The sequence below is a fragment of the Propithecus coquereli genome, unplaced genomic scaffold (assembly GCF_000956105.1).
Source record: "Propithecus coquereli isolate 6110/MARCELLA unplaced genomic scaffold, Pcoq_1.0 Scaffold134, whole genome shotgun sequence".
NCBI lineage: Eukaryota > Metazoa > Chordata > Mammalia > Primates > Indriidae > Propithecus > Propithecus coquereli.
In genome coordinates, this window is record NW_012137636.1 from 1,613,875 (window position 1) to 1,634,588 (window position 20,714).

Genomic DNA, 20,714 nt, shown 5'->3' on the forward strand with positions numbered 1-20,714 from the left:
ACACAACACGTTAGCTCTGGTGGTTCTGGATTGCCACAGATGGGGTATTGGCCTCAGGTTAAAAACAAAGCTTGAGAAGAGGCCTATTTATCACTGAAATACTTATGTATATATCTAATAAAATATGTATATATCTAATAAAATATCTAATATATATCTAATAAAACAAGATCTATCTGATGAAAACTACAAAACTTTGTCAAAAGAAATCAAAGAACTAAACAAACAAAGAGATATTCTGTGTTCATGAATAAAAGGAATCAATATTGTCAAGATGTCAATTCTTCCCAACTTGATCTATAGATTCCAAAATCCCAGAAAGTCATTTCAGAGGCATCAACAAAGTATCTGGAGAGGCAAAATATCCAGAATAGCCAATACAATATTGAAGAAGAACAAAGTTGTAAGACTGACACTACCCAACTTCAAAACTCACCTTAAAACTACAATAATGAAGACAGTGTGGTCTTGGTGAAAAACAGACAAACATATCAGTGGAATAGAATAGAGGGTGCAAAAATAGACTCACAAAAATATAGTCAAATGATCTTTTAAAAAGGAGCAAAGGCCTTTCAACAGATGTTGCTGGAACAAACGCACATCCACATGCAAAAAAGTGAATCTAGACACAGACCTTACACCCTTCACAAAAATGAACTCAAAATGTATCACAGACCTAAACGTAAAAAGCAAAACTATAAAACTCCTAAAAGACAATGTATGAGAAAATCTAGATAACCTTGAATTTTATGATGACTTTTTAGCTAGGACAACAAAGCCATGATCCATGAAAAAAAGAACTAATAAGCTGGACATAATTAAAATTAAAATTTTTGCTCTGCAAAAGACACTCTCAAGAAAATGAAAACACAGATAGTTTGCAAATAGCTGGAGAAACTATTTTAAAAAGACATATCTGATAAAGATTTGTTATCCAAAATATACCAAAAAAAAAAGAACCTCTTAAAACTCAATAATAAGATAACAAACAACCCGATTAAGAAATGGGCCAAAGACCTTAACAGACACCTCACCAAAGAAGATACACAGATGGCAAATAAGCTATGAAAAATTGCTTAACATTATATGCTATTAGAGGATTACAACTTAAAACAGCAAGGAGATACCATAGAAAGGCTAAAATCCAAAAACCTGAAAAAACTGATAGCTTTTTACAAAACAAAATATAGTCTTGCCATACAAGCCAGCAATCATGCTTCTGGGTATTTACCCAATTAAGTTGAAAACTTATGTCTACACAGAAACCTGTACATGAATATTTATAGTAGCATTATTCCTAGTTATCAAAGACTATAAGTAACCATAATGTCCAATAGTATGAACAGTCTGTGGTACAACTATGCAGTAGCATGTCATTCAGCAATAAAAGGAAATGAACTATCAAGTCACAAAAACTTGATTGCCTATTACTATGTGAAGGAAGCCAATCTGAAAAGGCTACATGCTGAATGAGTCCAACTATATGACATTCTGGAAAAAGCAAAACTATGGAGACAGTAGAAAGATCAGTGATTGCCAGGGTTAGGATGGAGAGAGAGATCAATAGGCATAGCATAGAGAATTTTTAGGGCAGTGACAATCTAATCTGTATGACACTATAATGGTGAATACATGTCCTCATACCTTTGTCCAAACCCATAGACTATACAACACAAAGAGTGAATATTAATGTCAACTATGCACTTTGGGTGATAATGAAGTGTCATTGTAGGTTTGCCAGTTTTACCAAATGTACTGGTGGGGGGTATAGATAACGGGGGAGCCTACGTATGGAGGTAGGAGGTATATGGGATATCTCTGTAGCTTCCTCTCAGTTTTGCTGTGAACCTAAAACTACTCAGGAGAAAAAGTCTTTTTTTTTATTTCAGAATATTATGGGGGTACAAACGTTTCAGTTACTTATAATGCCTTTGCTTCACCCAAGTCAGGGCTATAAGCATGCCCTTCCCCCATACAGTGCGCTCCACATCCATTAGTTGTGGGTTTACCCATCCTCACCAACCCCCTCCCACCTTACTGGCACCCAGTGAATATTACTACCGTGTGAGCACCTCAGTGTTGGTCAGTTAGTACCAATTTGATGGCAAGTACATGTGGTGCTTGTTTTTCCATTCTTGTGATACCTTTAAGATACGTTGTATTCTTGTGGTACATCCAAGAATGTATCACAAGAATGAGCTCAAGCTCTATCCAAGATAATATAAAAGGTGCTAGTTCAGCATTGTTTTTTGTAGTTGAGTAGTATTCCATGGCATACATATACCATATTTTATTAATTCACTCATGTATTGATGGGCACTTGGGTTGTTTCCACATCTTTGCAATTTGTGAATTGTGCTGCCATAAACATTCGAGTGCAAATGTCTTTATTATAGAATGGGCAAAGGACAGAAACAGAAACTTTTCAAAAGAAGACAGACTAATGACCAGCAAACGTATAAAAAAGTGCTCAACATCCCTAATCATTAGGGAAATGCAAATAAAAACCACAATGAGATATCACCTAACTCCAGTGAGAATGGCCTTTATCAAAAAGTCCCAAAACAACAAATGCTGGCTTGGATGTGGAGAGATTGGAACACTCTTAAGGTACAAATTAGTACAACTCCTATGGAAAGTAATTTGGAGATATCTCAAAAGAGCTAAAAATAGAAATACCATTTGATCCAGCAATCCCACTACTAGGCATCTACCCAAAGGAAAAAGTCTTTTTAAAAATGTGACCATTTTGGCCTTACTTGCTGCTCTAGGAAAAAGAAAACAGTGTTAGGTGGGAATGGTTCTTTTGGGTTTGAAGATTTCCTAAAGATTTCACTAACTGTGCATAGTCCAGGCCTTCTGTCCCAAGGTTGGTCAGAGTACATGCACTATATTGCCACTTCTTATGCCTCTTGCACATGCTCATGGTCTTAAACCCGTGTGGATTTACATGATCCAGTATTTTCTCTTTTTATCCAAAGGAGTACTTCTCACTTTAAGTCTTTTGATGAAGAATCTCTAGCTTAGAAGACCCTGGAGAGACACCACATGCCCAGTTCCCCTCTTTCATTCCCAGCTCAGGGCTCCAGCCTCCCTCTCCGACTCAGTGGTCCCCATCTCCACTCCCACGTTCAAGTTCACTGACTTGAAATTGTGCTCTATTTAAGGGAAAGAGAGAAGAGGTCTTGGATATCACACAACACGTTAGCTCTGGTGGTTCTGGATTGCCACAGATGGGGTATTGGCCTCAGGTTAAAAACAAAGCTTGAGAAGAGGCCTATTTATCACTCTTCAGAGTCCACTAAATACCAGACCCCCATAAAAATAGCAGCCATTAGTTAAATAAATGAACCATTAAGTTGAGAACAGATGTGTGAAAACAGCCACCCTCTCCTGATTTACTGACCCTTGGTAGACATTAGTTGGTAATGGACTCTATCTGCAACAAGCAGCTTGTCCTGCTATTTAGAAAAGATGGCTCCTTTTACACTTTAAGTTGCATTCCCACCCCCTGAACTCCCATGAAGAAACCCCAGACTCTCATGAAGAACTCCGCGCTTCCCTCTTAACTCAGGTGCACACGTAAGGTTGATAGACCATCTTGCCAGCCACATTGTGAGTCTCATTCAGCGGTAATGAAATTTGGGAGCCCTTGGTCCCAGCTTATGTTTCACATATTGGTGGCCCTCAAAATATCTGGAGATTTCTGAGGTGGTCCCTCTGCCCCGATGGGCTTTGATAAGATACATTTTCATTAAAATAGGGGGGTTCTTCCTACAGGAAGGGGCATGATAGAAATAAACTTTCAAGGCCCCTCCTAGCATTTGGAGGGGCCAAACATGAGATTTTAAAAGCTGTTTTGATATTCAGCAACCAATAAAACTGCTGCTTACTCGTGAAGTAAAAACCAATGTGTTTTTGTTTTGTTTTGCTTGCTTTTTGCTTTTGTTTTACCACTCTAAATCGCATTTGTTATTCTGCATATCCAGCTATATAATTCCTTTAGAGGAGTGGACCACCTAATTATGTCTGTGAAATGGGTATCAGAGAAATAAAACAGAGACACGAGTGGGATGGGGGAGCAGATTCAATGACTTGCACTCGGGCCCCAGCTCATGGGGCCACATGTTCCAACGCTAACCAGTGGTTCTCAAGGGTTGGCCCACACCTGGGCTGTGACTGCCTTCAGTCGAAAGAAAAAGATACAACTTACCTTGCTTGTGGAGAGGGAAAAAGAGGAGGAGGGTCAGGGAGAGAAGAAGAAAGGTGGTAGTAGTTGTAGCAGTTGTAGAGGCAGTCATTGTAACAGGTGGGGAGAGGTTGGAGTGGAGTTATTATACGGAAACTAGAGCATACATATCATGGAACTGAAGGACAGGAATCTACCCAGGCCTCCAAGAGAGGCTGCAAACAGAACCAGGAAACCAAAGGAACCCAGGGATGTGCTCTCCCCGGGGCTTCCTTGCTGCACACCCTCTGGGTTCCGCCCTCAGAACACTGACCTGCAGACTAGCTGTCCAGATACCCAGTCCACGTGGCAGGAAATGACTACAGTATGGTCCCAGCTCACCATGGCTCCTCTTAGGCTGAGATTAGCCCAGACTGAAGTAGAACTTTCTAACGCTAATTCCAAATTTTTGTAAGCGAGAATCTGATTGGTCCTCCTTGAAACAGTGGTCTAGTGAAGTTTAATCAACGATCCAGCAGTTAAGAAATGCAAACAAAGTTACCAGGGGTCTGGCCCTCTGGACAAAGGGGGACAGTTACGTGATCATGTGAGCTGGGAACAAATCCTTGCAAAAGTATTTTCTAGACTCCATCACTCCATGTAATGCAAAGATTAGTCTCCAGGTATTACCAACCTGTGTTGTTGGATTTTTTGTTTTTGTTGCTTGGTTTGGGTTTGAGTCAATAATTTGCCTGGAAAATGTACTAAAAGTTCATACTTTACTTGTTCCTTCTTCAAAGTAGCACATTAAACTCATTTTTCTTGGTAAGAGGAGTTTTAGGGTTGGCAAAGAGAAAGTGGATACGGAAGGTTTGTTTTTTAGCCCCTTCAAATCTAGACATAAACCAAAATGTTTGAAGGGCACTAACTGTACACCATCCCCCGAGAAAGAAACAAGTCAGTCAACTTTATTGTGTTTTCTTCTGCAAGGATAAGAAATATGTTTACTTTAAGGTGGAAGAGATGATTTGGATTATGACTAACAAAATAATTTTAGATGTTTAAGACTATGTCATAAATGATTTTTCACTATAAGTCTCAGCAAACTTCAAAATATTGTTCTTGGCCAGGTGTGGTGGTTCACACACACTTTGGGATGCTGAGGCAGGAGGAATGCTTGAGGCCAGGAGTTTAAGACCAGCCTGGGCAACATAGCAAGACCCTGTCTCTACCAAAAAAAAAAAAAAAACAACACAAAATTAGCCACACACAGTGACATGCACCTGTAGTACCAGCTACTTGGGAGGCTGAGGCAGGAGAATTACTTGAGCCCAGGAGTTCAAGGCTACAGTGAGCTATGATCGTGCCACTGCTGCTCCAGCCTTAGAGACAGCAAGACCCTGTCTCTAAAAGAAATAAATATATTGTTCCCATCTAATTACACCTCTGTCCATTTTTCCTTTCCCAGTTTTATTTGTGGCTTCTGGAAAGAATCACAGAGCTCATGTGCGAGGCTGCCCATAGCTCAGTGCTGTGTGTGCCCCCTGCCCACCCCCAGGACTTTATTCTAAATGTAGGCGACAACAACGTGGCAGGAAATCGTTAGGATCCAGCAGCCACACGGGCCTGGGCTCAGAGGCCATGCTGCAATGAGGAGTGGAGGATATTAGAATCCATTCCGGGCCTTCACCTTCCTTTGAAATAGCTTCTATTTTCCAATGCCTGAGAGATGTGAACAGCCTTTGTTTTGTCCCATTTCCCTCCAGGCTTAGCGCAGATATGAATGCTGATGTGGTGTGTCACACACTGGAGTTCTGTAAACAGGACACCGGCCAACCTTTGTGTCATCTCTACCCGCTTCCCAAGGTGAGTGGGTTTTCACTCTGAACAGCAGTTTCAGGTGACATGCAAGCCCTTTGGAAATGTTAGGAAAGGTGGCTCAGCTTCACTTGCTCAGTGGTTTGGGGACAGGGAACGGCAAGACGACATTTTCAATTACACCGCATGAAATAACATCCTGAATTTCAGCCTAGATCCCTCCCCCAGGCCACCAAAGAATGTCTTTGCTGTTCATCTATTGCGGACTGTAATTTTGAGCTGGGCTGGCAGTAGTTAGGAAATCTGATCAGCCAAACAGCACAGAGATTTAAGTCCCTCTCTACAACCTAAAAATCAAGCAAGAGCAAACCTGGGCAGCTGGTCACCCCCTGCTCTGAGCTTTGTTATTCTTACCCATACAATGGGTTATGGTCAAATACCTCCAACATTGGTTTATCGTTGGAAGTAGGTGAGCCAGTACATACAAAATGCTCAGTACAATACCTGCTACCTAAAAAAGTATTAAGAAAAATGATAGCTTATATAATTATTATTGACATCATTATTATTCAGAGATAGTTGTTCAGAATACCCTGTGTGCATTATATCATTCCAGGCAACTTTTAATTGGATTGCAGTCAGAGACAAGGCTGAGAATGTTGACACAATTCCCTCCCCGTACTCTGGGTGAGAGCATGATATTAAATCCAGTTAGGCCTCACAATATTGATTTTTGGAAGCTTTCTGTAAAAAAAAAAAATTCTATGCCTCATTTTTCAGAATTGTAGTTTTTCTGTATATAACACAACCAGGTTTCTATTTTAACTGTAATTTCTTTTTTATTCATGTTAAAATGGCACTTTTAGTACTTTGTGGCCTAACCAATAATCATGATTTTGCTGACTGATAATATTAAATATCATAAGCCTGTCTGCTTGAGCAGGAAGAAAGTTATGCAAATGCCTGGGATACGTATGTATGTCATGCTTCCTTGACCATTGACTAAGTACCAATTAAATTTCCCCTAATTCCACCTGAGGAGCTGTGGGCTCCACTGGTTTCTAGAAGAGTTCATTTTAATTAAAAAAAAAAAAAACTTTTCATGTGTTCAAGTAGCATGTGAATATAGTATCACAATATTCACTGATGTTGCAGGGAGGAAACGTGTCTCTGTGTAGGAAGGTAAGTGATAGGGGCTTTTGTGATTTCCTTCAATAAACATCATTTCATCCATACACTGCGCCCACAGCTATACACAGTCACAAAAAGTTCAACTTTAAACTATCCCATTTGGTTTCCTGAAATTTCATTTGCTTGTCTTCCCATCCCAACCGCCTTTTCAATTCCAACTCCGTAACACCGTCCTCTCTGTCTGGAGGGAACTGGAGGATTTCATGCTGAAACGTTCAGCCTCCCCAAGGCTGGGTGTTCAGCGCTGCTGCAGGCCTGCGCTGCTGCCTGGGGGACCCCCTCCACGTTCCCCTGGGGGCTGTTCTGGACCTTCACCCTCCAGATCAAATCCCCTTCACCAGCGCCCGTCTCTGCAGATGACCCGGAAAAGAGGGACAGTCAGTGTAAACGTGGACAGCTTCGCGCGCCTCTGCCTCTGAGGTTCTCTTCAGTGGCAACAACTGGCACTTACCGAGCATGCGCCGTGTGCCAGGCGCTGGGTGAAGAGGCTTATGCTTCATCTCATTGACACCCCAAACGACCCTGGGATGCAGGCGTCATTAAAACCCCTTTTTCACAGTGGAGGAAACCAATTCCCAACCCTGTTCTGATCAGAGAGCTTGGGTGGGCTTGTAACCATCGTTATCAGTGTTTCTGCAACTCCTCTGGGGCGTTCCTCGTAGCAGTCAGCTGAAATCCCACCACGAGAAACCACCCGTATTAGAACGTTGCTTGCTTTCCTTTTAATTTTTAAAATAAATTATATTGTATTAATAACTCCTTTGAAAGTCATGATAATGTTTATACAGTTTTATACCCTACTTTTCCCCCTGAATATTATATTTTGAGCATATATTTTTAAAAAATGATACACAGCAGACCTTTTTCATTTCCAGGGCATACAAATCACTCCTACATAGAATGTATGAATTAGTAGCTAGAATGACCTGCCTGCCGAAAGCAGGTGAAACACAGATGTACACGTAGACGATTTCTAGCCCACCAGAAGGCTTCATGTCCCTCCTGGCCAGTAGTCACCAAAGTAGCCACTATTCTGAAATCCATCAGCACAGATTAGTTCATTTATATAAAATTCTGTTCTTGAACTTCACATAAATGGACTCACACAGTATGTGCTCCTTCGTGCCTGGCTTCTTTTGTCTGCGAGATCCATCCATGTTTGGGGTGTACAATATCACCACATGCAGTGTCCACCCAGTCATCTTCTAGCATAACTCCTGCTGTAGCTTCCCAGCTGGTCCAACCACATCTGCTCTTGCTCTCTTCCCAACAGTTTCCACACTGATGCCAGAAATGCCTTTCTGTAAGATGAATGTGATCTTGTCACCCCACCTTAGCCCTTTGCATGATCAGAAGTTCCTCCCTCTGTCCTTCCTCCAGGTGATTCCTCCACTTCCTTCATGTCTCAGCTGACACCTTGCTTCTTCAGGGAGATGACTGCGATCGGACACTCCTTGTCATAGCTCCTGTGCCTTCCTTCATCTAACTCGCTCTTTTCACACCTGTGCAATTGCCCATCTGTCTACCCCTCCAATAGGCTCTAACCTCCAGGAGGAAACCCTGTCTTGTTCGCCACTGTATATCCAATGCCTAGGATGGTGCCTCATACATGCCAAAGAAATATTCGTCGACTGAATGAATGGATGAAGTGCCACTAGCTTCTCATTTGCATCACTGATGGAAATTCTGGTTTCCCTTGTGTCATGGCCTAGCTAATTTTCCCTATGCATACCTCAGGTCCTGTTATTTCCTCCAGCTTAGGATCTGCACACTGCCGACACAATTAAGTACAAATTTTCACTTAGCATTTCAGGACTCTCCAAAAGCCTTTCCCGACTTGTCTTCCACTCTTAGTCTTGTGAATCCCGTGCTGTGGCCCAGCAGTGGGTGATGGGCTCTCCCGCAAGCCCACTCCAACCTTCCCACCCCGCACCTTTGGTCTTAATCCCTCCTTCCACCCAGACAGCCTCACCAACCCCATGCCCACCCTTCAAGTTTGCCTTCGTGGCCACCTTCTCTGTAAAATAATCCCTAACTCTCCCAGCAAAATGTTAACTCTCCTCTCAGTAATCATTGTAAAATAAGCACTTATAATGTGCTAACACTGTCCCAAATGCTTCATATGTATCGATTCGTTTACTCTTAAGGAGTAGGTACTGTTGTCCACATCGCATGGATGAGGAAAGCGAGGCATGGAGATGCCGAGATACTACAGTTGCGTAGATTTCCTGACTAGGCTGTAAGCACGCGGGGAGGCAGCTGCATCTAGCCTGTCTTCGTCCCTCCATCCTGCCAGGCGCGTGCTTACTTGGTATGTGGATAATAATGGAAACCACAGGAGCATACAGTTATTGACGGCCTGCCAGCATCTGCACTTTACATGCATGATCTCATTTAACAATGCTCTTAGGTGTGTAGTTGTTTCACAAATGAGGAATTTGAAAGTTAAAGAAGTTCAAGGGTTTTCCCAGGTTTCCCAGACCCCTCTGGGTCCCCTAACCCTGAGATCAGCTATAAGGCAGACCTCATAGCTTTAAAGAGATCCCCTCCCTAACCACAGCTGTGCTGGAGGGACATGCTACACTTGCCAACAACCCAAAGGCACACTTCAGACTTACTTCAGCCACTTTGGAGCCACTCACTAAAACAGAATTATATGCAAAATGTAAGCCCTCTGTGGGGACAGGTTCTCCATATTTCCATGGGACCTTCAGCCCACTTAAACTACTATGAGAGAGACCTGCTGCCTTAGGAAAGCACCCCAGACTTTGAAATGGCTTTACCCATGCTGAACCTGGTTTCTGCAAGAACCAGATGCTGAGTGTGTGGAGGTGTGTGTTTGGCGGGGCGTGTATGCACAGGGAATCCAAACCCCTAGAAAGCCGACATACATGGGTTTGGGAAGAAGTAAGTTTGCACTCTTTTTTATGAGAAAGAGGCACACAACAGATTCTTGTTTCACTGAGAAATTAACAAGCTGACCTCAGGAATTTACTTTTACTTTTTAAACATTGGGTGTCAAATAAAATACCTGGCATCTCTTTGAATAGATGGTCTCAGGTGGTAAGGTTAGCAAAAGAATCACAGTCAGGAAACTGGACATTTTATAAGCTTCCTTAATCACTACATTTCATTCTGTCCAATCAACAATGAGCTCACAATGTGCTTTCAGGTGTGGTATCATCTAGTCTTCCCCAAACTCTGTTATTCTTCATAAATATTTTTTTGGTAATAATTTCAGATTTACAAAAAGTTGCAAGGATACTACAGAGAGTACACCCCTCACCCAAGTTCAGTTTCCCCTAAGGTTAACATCTTAACATTACTTAATCAAAACTAAAGAAATCAATATTATTACTGTGTATCCATTTCTAGTAACTAATCTCCAGACTTGATTTGGACTTTACCGCTTTCTCCACTAATGTCCTTTTTCTTTTCCAGAATCTAATCCAGGACACTCATTGCATTTAGTTGTGACACCTCCTTAGTATGCTCTGGTCTGTGACAGATTCTCAGTCTTTCCTTATTTTTCATTAACAGTTTTCATGAGTGCTGGTTAAATACATTTGTAAAAAGTTCCTCAAATTGGGATTTGTTTGTTTTTATCTTAATTCGCTGTGTGCCTCTTTCTCATAAAAAAGGGTACAAACTTACTTCTTCCCAAACCCATTTATGTCAGCTTCAGGGATTTGGATTATGGGCTTTTGGGAAGAACACCACTGAGGCGACGTGCCCTTCTCATCACATCCTACCAGGGGTTACGTGCGACCACACAACATTGCTGGTGAGGTCAACCTTCCTCACTTGGTGAAGGGGATGTTTGCCAGGTTTTCCCACTATGAAGTCACTCCTTCCCCCTTTCCTTTATCCTGTTCTTTAGAAGTGAGTCTCTAAGTCCAACCCACCCTCAAGGAGGCCAAGGAGGACCAAGCCCCACCTCCTGGAATGGGGGTATCTACATGTGTTATTTGGAATTCTTCTAAATAAAAGATGGTTTTCTTCTCCCCCATTTATTTAGTCAATCATTTATTTACATCAGTATAGACTCATGTATATGCATTTTATACTTTGAGTTATAATCCAAATCTACATTATTTATTTTGTTGCTGACATTTTTTGAATTTTCCAGTTTTGCTGCCATTGGAAGCCCTTTTGGTTGGCTCCTGTGTCCCTTTGACATACCTCCCCTTTTTTGTGGGGGGTATTATGTATTTTCTGGCCCTACCAGGTGATTCAGGCACATCTTGTTATCTTGTATTTTTTTCTGACCCAGTCAGAATCAGACATTTCCCTAAAGAGACCTGGTTCCTTTTACTGGAGAGTGGTATTTAGCAACCAAGATCTGGGTGCTGGGTGCGCCCATTGGTACTGGGATGTCATTGCTTCTATGTCTTCTTAGTGGAGAGCTAAGTAAAATGTCTATGTATACAACCCATATATATACACATATCTATAGTTGTCACTCTGTGTGTGTGTGTGTGTGTGGACATGAGTTCATACTGCTGTCTCCAATTTTAATCCTTTATCACAGGGCCAAACCCTATTTCATAGGTATAATTATCAAACATATTTTGCAGTGGAGAGTTAAGATCTTGACCCAAACCTCATAACCAATGAGTAGAACCTGAATTCAACCCAGGGGCTTGGATTTCAGACCTGCTGCTCTTCACCTGAGCACTACCTATGTTAGCACAGATTATGGAGCCCATTCAGAGTAGCCACCCTCAGAGCCAGAGGGAAGTAAAAGCACCTTGGTTTTAGTTTTAATGAAACAATCCTGAAGAGCTTAAAGAATCTGCACAAGCATCCCAACTTTCTCAACACCAATTAAACTCTACCGCCATTTGCTCACTTAGTCATACCTCAGTGAACATTTCCGGAGCACCGTGAGACAACCCCACAGCCAGGTACCCGACATAAGTTCTCTTTTTCAACCTTCACAGGTCTGCAGGACAGATATCACTCCCCTATTTCGTAAATAGGTCTGCTGAGACCTAGAGAACTGAGAGACTTCCCTCAAGTCCCATGGCTTCTGTAGAATAATTGTTTTTCTGTTCTCAGCCAGCCAATATTTATGTAGAATGAATTATGTAGAACAGTATTACAGAAAGTGTGGCAGGCAACAGCGATGCAAACAGCGATCCTGGCAGGGGAGGGAGGCTTGTAAACAGACAATGATGAAGACACAGGTGCTCTCACGCAGGGTGCAAGGAGGGTTCCCCCAGAGGAGGGCTGACCTTTACCTGGGGGAATAGGAGTGGAGGTGACTCCTTCAAGGCAGAGTAGGAGTTGGCCCAGCATGCCATGCCCTGCCTACGTCAGCAGCGCCTGTGCCTGGGCCCTTTGCCTAGAACTCCCAGTTCTCTGCACCTTCTCCTCCTGCAGGTCTCTGTCTAAGTGCCTCCTCTGCACACGGGCCTTCCCTCACCAACCTGTGTGCAGCGGGTCTCCTTTCCTGCTCTCTCGCGGCACTTTGTTTAGTTCTTTCATAGCCTTTGGGTACAGGGACCGTGTCTTCCTTGCTCACCAGCACATTCTCGGGACCGGCACAGTACCTGGCACGTCACAGGTGCTCCGTGAGATTTGTCACACGAAAAATGAGATGGGAAAGGCTGTCCTGAACACGTGTCTGCCTTTCCTCCTCCCTTGTGAGAATTTATCCGGTCTCAGTGGAATATACCGGAGTTGGAAATGTTTAGCGTATTTTACAATGCGAAACTGTTTTCAGAAATACACATGCCCTGAAGGGTGAGAACTGTTGTGCTGGAGCTGGCCTGAGCCTGAGAGCTGCTGTTGACAGGCCTGCAGGCACCGTCCCTCCTCCTGCTTCTCCCTCCCACACATCCAGGGACTCCACCTGCCCGCTAACATCATCTTTCTCCCCAGCCATTCCTTGATTTCCCCTTTTCTGCTTGATTCATTAACTTAACCTCAGTTACTGGCTTTCTAGTCTCTTACCCACCAGGAATAAGGCCTCTTAGGTGGGCAGAGGGAACCGGAGGTTTGGGAACCGATCTACTTGGAGTTCATTCCTTTTCTAGGGATATTCCCAAACAGCGTGCTGACCCATTGGGCGAAGTTGCTCTGAAGTTGTCTCTGACCAAGGAAGAAAATGAGAAATGCCTATCAGCCTCCTCAAGTATCTCCCATTCTAAAAACTAATTACCAAAATAAACCTTCCCAAGCCCTCCTCCCCTATTCCCCTCCAGCTTTCCAGAGAAATCAAATTTCTCTCCTGCCTTTAAGGGAGAGGCAGTTCAACATGATGTCTAAGAGCACAGACCCTGGGGCCAGACTGCCTGGGCTCAGAGCTCCAAGCTTTACTGAGCTCCTGCGATAGGACAGGTACATATTAGAGGCTGAAAAATAAAAGGCAATGACAACTGCAGAAAAATTGGACCAAGTGTTTAGCATAATATATCATCTAAAATCCTCCCACGAAATTACAAGCTTATTCTATTATCTTAACTTTACAGATGAAAAATCGAAATTCAAGCAAAGTGATAGTTGTGGAGTTGTTTAATTGACAATGTTTTTAAAATTCCCCTTTAAACATCTGAGGAAATTATGAACAATGAGAAAAATGACAGGGGGATATAGCCTCCTAGACACAGAAAGTCAGCTTAAAATGAAACAAAATATAGTGTCTAGAAATAAGCCTGAATGCATTTGAAATTCTTGTTTTTGACTAAAATAGCATTTCAAATCAGTGCTGAAACAACATTACTCAATAAATGCATAGGACTAAAGATTAGACATTTGGGAAAAATTTAAGCTAGATTCTTATCTATTAATTATAGCAAAATAAATCCCAAATGCATTAAGAGTTGAATCCAAATGAATCAAGGGTTGGATCATTAAAAAATGGAACCATTACAGAAAAAAAATCCTGAGTAATTTTATTTATAATTTGTGATCTAAAAGTCACAAAAGGAAATATTAACACATCTGACTAGTAAAAACCTGCCCCATATACAAAATCAAGAGACAATTGGCAAACTGGGAAAATGTTTTTGTAATATACAACACAAAGAATTATTTTCTCAATGATTCAAAGAGCTCCTTAAAAAGCAAAAAAAAAAAAAAAAAAAAGAGCAAGGCCACAAATAACTAGTTTACAGAAAAAGAAGATCAAAGGACCAAAAATTTAGGGGAAAATGCTTACCCTTTCTTATAATTTAAAAAGTGAAAATTAAGATGAGATTCCATCTACCTCCTATGTATTTTGCCTTCACAAAACTCTTTGATGATCATTAGGCAAAAAATTATCACAGAAACAAAAAAGCTTTCAATATCAGAGACCACTAAATTAAATTTCTCTCTGAATATTTGAAGGTTTAACACTCTAACAGAACTGAGCATTGGTACACTGTCTTTGGACTTATGATCTACTACTCAGTGTCTTCTCCAAGCATTTCAGATTCTAAGCTGTATTTTCATTAAAGCCCATATTTGGAATCTTGGAGAATTTATCTACTTAAACTTGTTTTAGAGACTTCTTTGGGGGCTATTAAATTCATAGAGATGTCAAGACTCTTTAAAGAACAGGAAAAATAATGCAAATGTTAAGTTACGCTTGACTTCTGATAAGTAGGAGAAATCAAATGATTCCACAGAAGGTACTTATATGACATTTAAGATACAAAAAAATTTTCTTGCCTGATTTTGAGAAGTTTAGAAAATGACAACTATCTCTCTCTTGAGAACATGCTTATTAATTCCCTTAGCTCAAGAAAAGCTAATGACCCTAATGAACTTGAACAGTTCCAAAAGATCCTTTGAATTTTAAAGTTTTAATCACTAGTTTTCCAGCATCCACTCTTGGCCCTCATCTTCACCTAATTAATCCCCCACATCAGAGCTCAGCGTGGAAGTCATTTCCTCTAAGAAGTTTTCCCTGATGCTCCAAGTTAAGCCAGGATTCCACTCCATTCCTCACACTCCATCCTTCGAGCACTTATTGCAATTGAAACTAATTAACTATAAAATCATTACTTAATGTCTGCGACTTCTGTTAGGGTGTAAACTCCATGAAAAAAGAGATATTCTGGCTATTTTATTCCTCAAACATAATGCTATTCTCTGCATTTTCCCCAGAGCCCCAGGTCACTGCATGTATTAATTGTTCGATTACTATATATTGAATGAATAGTACAGTAGAAAGAATAATACCTTCCCAAAGAAGTTAACATCCTAATCCCCAGAGCCTGTGACTATGTTACGTTACACAGCAAAAGGAAGTTTGGGGATGTGATTTAGTGAAGGATCTTTAGATGGGAAGCCTGCCCTGGATTGTCTGGGTGAGCTTGATGTAATCACAAGGGTCCTTCTAAGAGGCAAGCACTAGGATCAGAGTGAGAGAAGAAAACGTGACAACAGAGGTAGAGGTGAGAGTGATGAGGCCATCAGCCGCCAAGAACCGGAAGAGGCAAGGAACGGATTCTTCCTTGGGACCTACAGAAGGAGCCAGCCCTGCTGACACCTTGATTTTAATCCTTCTGACCTCCAGAACTGTAAAAGAAAAAGTTTGTGTTTTTTTAAGCCACCAAGTTTGTGGTCATTAGTTACAACAACAATAGAAAACTAATACAAATAAATTGATCAGTTGCGTAACATTGGGCAAGACTGCAGGAAGTAGAGAAAAAGTGAAAAATTAAAATACTATGTAATAAAGCAATTGATCTAAGACAACCTAATGATTAAATCATACCCACTATTTGACTAGCTCAATTATTTGCCAAAAATCATTTGTTTAAAGAATAGGACAGCATGCTACAGGTAAGAACAGACCATGGCGTCTAGTACTGGAGACCTTGTTTGTGTGCCCAGACACTAGGGAAGAAACAGTCAAAATGGAGCAAAGGTGTTTGCACTGGGTCTTGGATTTCTCATCCATAAAGTGGGGTTAAGAACGGTTACTTCCTACTCTGCAGAGTTAGCATAAAATTTAGAGGTAAGATATATACAATGTTTGATACAGAACCGAGAAGCATAGAGGAACTATGGCAGAATGGTGTGTGGTGGTGGTGGTAAAATCAATGAATAAAAATATCAGAAAAAGGAGTAGGGTGGGAATAGTGCTAATTTAAATAAGGCTTCAGGAAAAAGGGTATTGCCTGGAGAATAGGAAACAGTAGCAAGAGCATGATGAGATATATTGATGATACTAACAGCTATACAATGCAGAATTAGCCTAGAAGAAGGAAAGAAGAACATTTAGCTAATGGTAAAATATATATGAAGAAGAGACATTCAGTGATAAAAGAGAATGCATTTAAAAGTAGTGCCTTTTTTCTTCTACTTTACTTTTTTTTTCTTTTTTGCCCCTGGAAGAAAAAGATGATGTGAACAGACTTCATTTTTTCCATACAACTTAAAGTCATAAATGTCCATTGGAGCTGGAAAATGTCAGAACCACAAAATCGAATTGGGCTTTGACAGAGCTAAATCCTGGGTATTGGAAAAATAGCCATGCAGGATGTAGCAGAAAGCAGATATGATAATAGAACAGCAAATTCTACCCAAAAGCCAAATATGCCACTATCTGATAAAAACTCATAAGCAGCAGAACTTCTTGCCTTTGTCTTTCTGCTTGATAGAAATTGCCTCAAATCCCTTTTCCATGCCTTTCTGTTGGCTCTTTGTAGTCCATCTGTATTAGTCAGTTAGGGGCACCATATAACAAAGTACCATAGACAGGGTGTCTTATATACAACAGAAATTTATTTTTCACAGTTCTGGAGACTAGAAGTCTGAGATTAGGGTGCCAGCAGGGTCAGGTTCTGGTGAGGTGGGGGAAGGCCCCAACTCCAAACGCCATTACATCTGGATTGGGGTTTCAACATAGGAACCTGGGGGAGACACAGACATCCAGTCCACTGCACTGCCTTAGGCTGCAGTTATTTATGCACTTACCTCCTCCAGTGGACAGTGAAGTCCTTGGAGACAGCATCTTTCAAATCTTGCTCCATTTTTAAAATCAATTTGTACCACTTAATTTGGGTGTGAAGAGCAACCTGTGCTAATAAACTTTCAGAAAAGATCCAGGGTAGATGAGCGATCTCCCCCCCCCATAGCCTCCTCCCTCATGCATGCTCTTTGACAATAAAAAACGCCCTTCTCAAATCATCATTTTACCTCCCAGGGGCTTTCTCCTTTGCAGGAATCTGTCACTGCTGTCAAATGTGTGAAGTGAACAAAAAGCACTTTTTGTACTTTTCACATGTACTGCTGTTATAATTGATAACAGAGAACTTGATCACTAAAAATTGTTCACTGTAGAAACTCGTGCTTAAAAACACTATTTTTCTTTACTTCCTTCACTCCTAAGTGTACCAAAATCCAATTCTTCAACATTGCAGAACCTCGGAAGGCCCAATTAGTGAATATATCCTGTCCAATTCACTAATACTCCTAAAATGTCCAGCGACATTGTGCCAAGTCTCTGAGTTCACTATATTTCTTCCATGTTTCCCCATCATAATCAATAAAGCTTAATGCACTTTGGCCAAAACATTGGAATGTTTAGGAAATAAATGCACGATCTACATAATATTCATTTCTACAAAGTGTCTCAAAGCCTTGAATATGCTAATGTGTATTTTGGCTCTCAGAGGAGGATTTAATTCTCAGGTTTCCTAAACTTCTTTAACTTTAAAAAATGTTTGTTTCTTTTTTAGCACGCCTTATTAACATCTCCCAGAGTAGGGTGAGAAGCATGGATTTTGTGCGAAATGTGTCCGAATTGAATCTGGACATACCACTCATTGGCTCTGTGACTTTAGGAGAGTTATTTAGTCACTCGGAGCCTCAGTCTACCTCGTCTATAAAAAAGGGATCATATTAACTACTACCTACCCTTTCCAGTTGTATTCTACTCACAGTTTCCTGTCAATCTTCTCTACCAGATTATAAAACCCTTGACATCTCATTCACTCTATGTCCCCCACATGTAATTAATTCATGGCTCCACATAGACACTAGATGAGTATTTGCAAAATAAACGAGTAGAATGAGTGACTGCACAAAGAAATGGATGGCTGCAAGAATATTTCTTTCTCCTGTCATTGTGAATCATATGCTTGCTACTGTGCTTGTATCTGGGTTTACATGAATTTCTACCCAGGTGCATGGCTTCTTGACATACAGAGCCAGTCCTCTCGCCTAGATACCTGACCTTTTATGTTAAACCATCTCCATTCCATGGAAGCTACACTTGCCATTCCTCAAGGCCCTGGTGAAACCTCATAAGTCTTGTTTTCTTGTTTCTGTTAAAATTTCAGGCTTACTTCATCCTTGGAAAAAACGGCTTAACGGAGGGAAAAGGGCCGGAAGCCAAAAAACCAAAGAACAAAAACAACCCCGCCTGCAAAAGGGGCCCGGGTAAAATGGGGCAACCCCCCGAACCCCAAGTTTCCCAACCGGAAAAAGGGGAAAAAAACAACTTTTTCAAAGGCAGTTTTCAGAATCATTGAAAAACAGCAGGCATTTCTGTCAGCTGATGTAATTGTAGTTTTTCCAGCTGTGTATTAGTGACACTACAACCCGAAATAAAAACACTAATTATTGTTTACACTAATGTCATGCTTATTATCTGCAAGACACTATTCTACGTATTATCTTGTTCACTACTCATAACAATGCTATTATCATCCCCATTCTACAGATGAAGAAACTGAGGCTCAGAGTGCTTAAGTCACTTGACCCAAGGCCCTACAACTAGTAAATGATGAAGCTGGGATTCAAACCCACGAGCACTCTATGATCCAATGAGGCCGGGCGTGGTGGCTCACGCCTGTAATCTTAGCCCTATGGAAGGCCGAGGCGGGAGGATTGCTTGAGCTCAGGAGTTCGAGACCGGCCTGAGCAATAGCAAGACCCTGTCTCTACTAAAAATAGAAAGAAATTGGCCAAACAACTAAAAATAGAAAAAATTAGCTGGGCATGGTGGTGCATGCCTGTAGTCCCAGCTACCTGGGAGGCTGAGGCAGGAGGATCCCTTGACCCCAGGAGTTTGAGGTTGCTGTGAGCTAGGCTGATACCACGGCACTCTAGCCCAGGCAAGAGAGTGAGACTCTGTCTAAAAAAAAATAAAATAAAATAAAAATAAAAAACCATTTTAAATGGTAAATAACAATGGAGTCCCCGATCTAGTGATTAATACAATATTTAAAGAGTTTCCCTTGAAGATGGAAGTTCGCCCACATCCTGTTAAATAGACTACTGTACTTTCTTCCTTTTCCTTGGGCTCCCACTTGGCTGATGGTAGGCAGAGCACATATCCTACCAGGGCACCTTTTTGCCCAAGCACTTGGCCCTTGCTCTTCCATCATCCAAACTACTCTTAGCTCAGTGTCGAGAGCCAAAGGCACTCTGAGAGCAAGAGAAGCTGTATGAGTCTGGGTGGTTTAAACAACAGAAAGTTTTTGTCTCACGGTAGTGGGGGATAGAAGTCCCAGATCCAGGTGTTAGCACGGTTAGCCTTCTGTGGGCTGTGAGAGAAAATCTGTCCCATGCCTTTCGCTCATAGCTCTGACAGTTTGCTGGCATCTTTGGCGTCTTCTCTCTGAATCTCCACATCATCTTCTCTCTGTATGCATTATTTCTCTTCACATGGTATTCTATCTATATGGACGCTAGTCATATTCGATTAGCAGCCTACCCTGCTGCAATATGACCTGATCACAACTAATTTCCTCTTCCATGACCCTATTTGCAAATAAGGCCACCTTCTGAGCTAGTGGGAGGTTAGGACTTTAACATATAAATTTTGGTGAACAAAATCCAACTCACAACATCGGTCAATAGCAACCAAACCTTTCCTCTTGTTTGAAGACTTTGGGCCGGCTCTGGTTTGGGTGGGCACTGACATCATTCTACGCAAAAGTGTTTCAGTGAGCCACCGTGCCACGTGCCACCACGTGCTCAAGCGAAGGGTCACCTCTCCCCTTTCACAGACTGCTGGGCTGCCATGTCATGTTGTCCTTGAGCACTTTCCAAGCTCTTGAGTAAAGAAATCCAACATACATATCCACAGTCCTTTCTACAGCTTATGTCTCTCTCGGCCTGTGTGACGGCTTCCTTAGCAATCTACTCAGGAGGGTATTAAATAAATAGGCTGAGGAGGATTTGAAGATGGAATAAATAACCACGATAACCAAGGAAAAAATGTAATGAGAATCTGAATGGATTTGACCAAAACAAATTGCAGTATCAAATGAATGCTTCCGGAACCAAGCCGCTCATTGTTGATGGAGAAACTACTGATGCCTCAGACGATTGCTCTAGCCGGGTCATAAACATCATTCTGGCTTCCAACCAGAAGAGTTTTCTGATCAGCTTTCAGTCCATTCTCAAACCTTCTCTCCAATCGCTCATTAGAATTGCATTCTTCATCCTGAGTCTTAATTTTTCAGAATATAAAAGAGTAGCCTTCATACATTATAGATGCAGGCTTAAACGTCAAATTGCCAACAATTAAAGATTGCCAAGGAGAGATAACAATTATTTTTATTTTTCCTGGCAATTTGCTTGTCAT

The 20,714-nt window shown here is 41.4% G+C and overlaps 1 protein-coding gene across 3 annotated transcripts in view; it reads left to right on the forward strand.

The window, feature by feature from the left end:
- The window catches only part of AOAH (acyloxyacyl hydrolase (neutrophil)), a 220,309-nt gene that overhangs the window by 61,656 nt on the left and 137,939 nt on the right, over nucleotides 1-20,714 (forward strand). For all 3 annotated transcript variants that reach the window (XM_012638764.1, XM_012638766.1, XM_012638767.1), the window contains exon 4: nucleotides 5,935-6,034. In XM_012638764.1, coding sequence (XP_012494218.1) covers nucleotides 5,935-6,034 — 100 coding nt within the window. The remainder of the gene's footprint in view (nucleotides 1-5,934; nucleotides 6,035-20,714) is intronic.